At 38.4% G+C, this 5,687-nt stretch overlaps 1 protein-coding gene across 1 annotated transcript in view; it reads left to right on the top strand.

Annotated features, from left to right (window-relative positions):
* The first annotated feature begins 1,493 nt into the window (after nucleotides 1-1,493).
* Nucleotides 1,494-5,687, top strand: part of LOC103506124 (DNA repair protein RAD51 homolog 4-like) — a 9,369-nt gene continuing 5,175 nt past the window's right edge. The window contains exons 1-3 of the mRNA XM_008470508.2: nucleotides 1,494-1,514; nucleotides 2,294-2,350; nucleotides 2,904-3,084. Coding sequence (XP_008468730.1) covers nucleotides 1,494-1,514; nucleotides 2,294-2,350; nucleotides 2,904-3,084 — 259 coding nt within the window. The remainder of the gene's footprint in view (nucleotides 1,515-2,293; nucleotides 2,351-2,903; nucleotides 3,085-5,687) is intronic.

Genomic DNA, 5,687 nt, shown 5'->3' with positions numbered 1-5,687 from the left:
AGCAGTAGCTAACAGAGCATAATATATGTACAGTGGGGGGGGGGGGGGTCGGAGTTTTTCGTGTAGTAGGGTGATTGTAGTAGGGTGATTCGTGTATTCGTGTATTGCTTTAAAGCAATCACCCTACTACACGTCTACACGAAGACTGACAATTGATTTTGGCTACAAATTTCGCACTTAACCTTTGCTATTTCTTTAATAGCAAGAGAAATTCAGGCTGCTATACTCCCTGTTTAAACTCCCTCAGTCAGACTTATCAATGCAAAAATACATACTTTTTCCTAACAACGCATGTCAAAAATTTCCCTTTATAACACAATATTTCCCTGAAGTGGGATTGCGTTCGGCAACAGTGGATTTTTTTAAAAAGCCGGATTGCCGGATTTGCCGGATACGCGGGAACCGGGAACTGTCTCAACTGTCAACTAATTTTGAATAAATTAAATTGAATTTTATTTATTTTATTGTGATAATGTGATTAAGATTAAGGATTAACTGAAAACTGTTGAATGGGATCGGGATGACGGATGAACCAAATAACCAAGTTAAATCATGGGATTAACTGAATAACTGATTGACTATTTGACTTTCGGGTGAAATGCCGAGATTGCTGAGAAGAAGACTCTGAGACGGCTGTACCGTAATTCCATTTAACATTGCCGAACAGCACAACAACTCAACGTACTGTTCATTTGCAAGGAACTTATGAGCAAGACACATTGGTAAGTTGTAGTTGTTGGTCGGTGTACCTCCTAGATATTCAGATTTATTCTGCAAGCTGCATCCACACATAGTCAACAGCTGTTGATCTAACATCAATTTTGAATTTTTGATGTCAACTGAAACTGTCATTAACTGTCTACACTGCCTCAACAGCAGATTCACCTTGTTGGTTGATGATTGGTCAATCAATGGTCTTTAATTATGGGAGTTAAAAACTCCCATATTTAAAGACCTAGGGTACTTAGCACTCTTAGCAGTCATGCAGTGTAAAATTTTACCCTTAAGAAGAAAAAAGAAGAAGAAGAAGAAGAAGGAAAAAGGAATTACGATTTACCATGGTGAAAAAATAATACAATTGAAACAACTTACGTGCTGTGTGAGTGCGAAATTGCCTACGTAAATTTCCCAGCTATCTAAAACGCTTACGGAAAAATTCTACTCATTGGAGATGGGAGAGAGAAGGACCTTTGTGTTTATAAAAGCTGTGTAAAAAAAAAAAAAAAAAACATCACAGTACGAATTGTGAAAATGAAACCAATATTATTTATTGAAAAATGCATGCGTTATTAAAAATAAATATTTAAATAAATAAAAATATAGAAATTTTTGGTTAAGCGTATAAAAAAAATCATTGGTGTATGTCAGTATTGAAACCAGTCTTCTTTCTCTCGTATGATTTTTTAGCTCCTTTACACAATTTCTTGATTTGTACCTAGACCTACCATTACCTAGACTAGACGAGACCTACTAAGTATATTAAAATATACAGTATGTTCCAGAAGTCCTGTAAGGTACCCCTTTATCTTTTGACCCCCCGGACCGCAAAGTCCACACATAGTCGACCGGCCATCGAGCGACGTCGACTGACACGTCCACACTGCCTAGACAACATAGTTTATCCGATCGACTATGTTTGGTTACACCTAAAGATCAGCCCAAAGCACGAAACCTTCGTGATTCTATTGGATTTGTAGCAATGCGTCGGGAATAAAATCCGGACGTCCTGCGTGTAAAAGTCAACTAATATCCGTGTGTAGCAAGGGTCGCTCTCCTTCACTCATGAGTATTCTAAAACACCGATATAAGAGAGATCCTCCCAGCTGACACTTCCGTTTCCCACTCCACTTCAGCGCTTCTGCGAAGTTACTCTGAATCTCATTGGTTAGATTTTCCAGTCTGAGGGCTAAAATCATCGCAGCCTCACGACTCAGAGCTTCGTGTGAGCAGACGTTACGAAATGCGGTCAGACATACAACACCAATGCCGGAATTCCATAGAGAAATGATTTTACGCGTCTTCTCGTTCTTGGGACGCAGGTGTTTTTCGAGACAAACCTTTGCCTCGTGTAGATGTGCGTACGGGCGCGCGTTTGTGCCTTTACCTAGAACAGAATGGTTTTGAATTGGAAAATGAATTATTTTATTTTTCAAATTGAAGAAGAAGAAGAAGAAGAAGAAGAAGAAGAAGAAGAAGAAGAAGAAGAAGAAAAAAAAAGACAAATTTGGTTGACAAACGAATTAGTTGAAATAGTGGTAAAGTCGCACCAAAGTATATGAAAATATAGATATAGGTACCGGATTCCAAAGGAGATTACTCTGCTCTACGGATAATTCAAATCAATAGTGTGGTAAGATAACCTTGTTAATAAATGGTTTGGGACCTAACTATCTACCTTAGTTTTCCAACAGTTTCCCACATAGTGTTCCATTTGTGTTTTTAGAAGGATACCTAAGTCTCACTTTCCTTTAGACTAAATTCATTCCGGCCTCTGGGTCATATTACTTAAAGATTTAAAGATAAAGTTGACCTGTAGTAGTTATGCTTATTGTATTTACTACAAGGTTTTGAGTGTATATTTTTAAAAAAAATCCCCTTTTTGGTAGGTACCTACTAGTTCAGAAGCCACAACAAAGAAAAATTGCTACAAAAAGGAGCAAAATGAGCAGTGACCATCAGTGTTATTATAGGGTTGGGTTAAACACAAAAAAGAGCTTTCTTTTTCATTGTTGTGGCTTCTGAATAGTACCTACTAGTTCAGAAGCCACAACAAAGAAAAATTGCTACAAAAAGGAGCAAAATGAGCAGTGACCATCAGTGTTATTATAGGGTTAGGTTAAACACAAAAAAGAGCTTTCTTTTTTATTGTCATGGCGTCTGAATATTACCCCCTTTTCTTTCAGGATGCATCAGCAACACTAGACCGCATTCTTGTTTGCTATGTAGACAGTTTGATTCATCTGATACAAGTCCTGTACGACCTGGTATCCAAGTTCGAGTCCAGCTCATGTCAAGAAACCAAACTGGTCATCGTAGACTCAGTTCCCACTCACTTCTATTCCTTGCTGGATTCGTCTTACAACTGTAAGTCACCCTGCTTATACTTAAATAATTGTAAATTCACCCTCTCAGATACTTACTTTTTTTGTGGTGTGGTGGACAGTATAATTATTTAATTATGTATAACCAGCTGTGGTCTAGCAAGCTAGCAACCTTCTAATATATTACACTGGGTTCTTAAATGGAAAGTTGGTAAGTTGGTTATGGGTAAAAGCTTTGTTTCTTTTGTTCAGCGAGCAGCACATAATATTTCCTACTTGATAATTGCTGACGACCAGTAAGTTGGAGTCAGCAAAACTCTGAGCTCTCCATGGTAGAACATGTTAATGTGATGCTGACGCCCTCTTAAGTTCTTTTGTACAGGGGCAAAGGCTTTAACTTCACCTAGTGCTAGATATTATGTGTACCTACCTAAAGAGTGAGTGAGTTATACAAAGAACGACTTTTTTTAAGTGACCAACTCAGTCAATGAGTCAGATCCTTACTTCTCATACCTACAGGCCCCATAGCCTACAGGGAGTTGAAGAGTGGGTTACGTACCTATGTTTTCTCAATATCATCACTAATATTGGTGAGGTCCCCTAAGTAAATTTTTGGGCAAAAATTATTGCAGAGATAATCCTTTATATTTTGGTCCCTGGAAATGGTTTCCATTTTTGGTTTGGCACACAAAGAAGGTATTTAGTAGGAAAGCACAATGTGGCCCGAAATCGAACCAGTAATCTTCTGGAACAAACATACATACATTAATTTCCTTAATCAGACAAAGCCATTGAGACTTAGGTATGGTGAAACCTGAAACAGATAGACCGGAAATGGTTTCCATTTTTGGTTTGGCACACAAAGAAGGTATTTAGTAGGAAAGCACAATGTGGCCCGAAATCGAACCAGTAATCTTCAATTGACTGGAACAAACATACATACATTAATTTCCTTAATCAGACAAAGCCATTGAGACTTAGGTATGGTGAAACCTGAAATAGATAGACCAAATCCAATGTTAAGATATTAGCAATGTCTCTGAAGATGACGAAATTATAGGAAGGTCAAGTTAATGCCAGAGAAAAAAAGAAACAAAAGAAAGATTTGAAAAGGTAGACACATTATGTACAAGGAAGGGAGGGAGGGAGGAGGTGGAGGGGGAGAGAGAGGAGAGAGAGAGAGAGAGACTTGTACCTACTGTTTTAAGTACCTTGAGCTGCCTAGTTAGAGAAAGTAGTGGGGCGTAGAGGTAGGAAAGTACTTTACATCAAAGTGTTCCATAACAGTAACTGCTTGTACGAAGAAGTCTTAGGTCCGTATCAAAAGATAATATAATACCTAATACCCAGGTAGAAAAAATCTTTTTCCATAAAGTAGCCCTAAATAGCGGAACTTTGGCTCTAAATTTAGATCCAACTACACGCCTGGAAAAAGTAAAGTAGGAACATCCTAACATCCACCATTATGTAAAGTAGACATCCACCATTAATGTGTTGTGTATTGCATATTCAATGAGTTAAACGGCGTTCATACAAAATTGTGAAACTAGCAGGATTACTTTCAGTTTCCACTTCTTGACTTTTGAGGCTATCCAGCTAAAGCTCCCTACCTACCTACTAGCAGTAGAACAGAGCATATGTACAGTTAGGGATAATTGGTACGAATTGTGAAAATGAAATCAATTATTTATTGAAAAATGCATGCGTTATTAAAAATAAATATTTAAATAAATAAAAATATAGAAATTTTTGGTTAAGCTTATAAACAAAAATCATTGGTGTATGTCAGTATTGAAACCAGTCTTCTTTCTCTCGTATGATTTTTTAGATCCTTTACACAATTTCTTGATTTGTACCTAGACCTACCATTACCTAGACATTATAGACGAGACCTACTAACTTACTAAGTACATGAGAATATACAGTATGTCCCAGAAGTTCTGTAAGGTACCCCTTTATCTTTTGACCCCCCGGACCGCAAAGTCCACACATAGTCGACCGGCCATCGAGCGATGTCGACTGACACGTCCACACTGCCTTGACAACATAGTTTATCCGATCGACTATGTTTGGTTACACCTAAAGATCAGCCCAAAGCACGAAACCTTCGTGATTCTATTGGATTTGTAGCAATGCGTCGGGAATAAAATCCGGACGTCCTGCGTGTAAAAGTCAACTAATATCCGTGTGTAGCAAGGGTCGCTCTCCTTCACTCATGAGTATTCTAAAACACCGATATAAGAGAGATCCTCCCAGCTGACACTTCCGTTTCCCACTCCACTTCAGCGCTTCTGCGAAGTTACTCTGAATCTCATTGGTTAGATTTTCCAGTCTGAGGGCTAAAATCATCGCAGCCTCACGACTCAGAGCTTCGTGTGAGCAGACGTTACGAAATGCGGTCAGACATACAACACCAATGCCGGAATTCCATAGAGAAATGATTTTACGCGTCTTCTCGTTCTTGGGACGCAGGTGTTTTTCGAGACAAACCTTTGCCTCGTGTAGATGTGCGTACGGGCGCGCGTTTGTGCCTTTACCTAGAACAGAATGGTTTTGAATTGGAAAATGAATTATTTTATTTTTCAAATTGAAGAAGAAGAAGAAGAAGAAGAAGAAGAAGAAGAAGAAGAAGAAGAAGAAGAAAAA

The sequence above is a fragment of the Diaphorina citri genome, unplaced genomic scaffold (genome assembly GCF_000475195.1).
Source record: "Diaphorina citri unplaced genomic scaffold, Diaci psyllid genome assembly version 1.1 scaffold216, whole genome shotgun sequence".
In the NCBI taxonomy this organism is placed as follows: domain Eukaryota; kingdom Metazoa; phylum Arthropoda; class Insecta; order Hemiptera; family Psyllidae; genus Diaphorina; species Diaphorina citri.
This window is presented reverse-complemented; position numbering and strand designations above follow the sequence as displayed.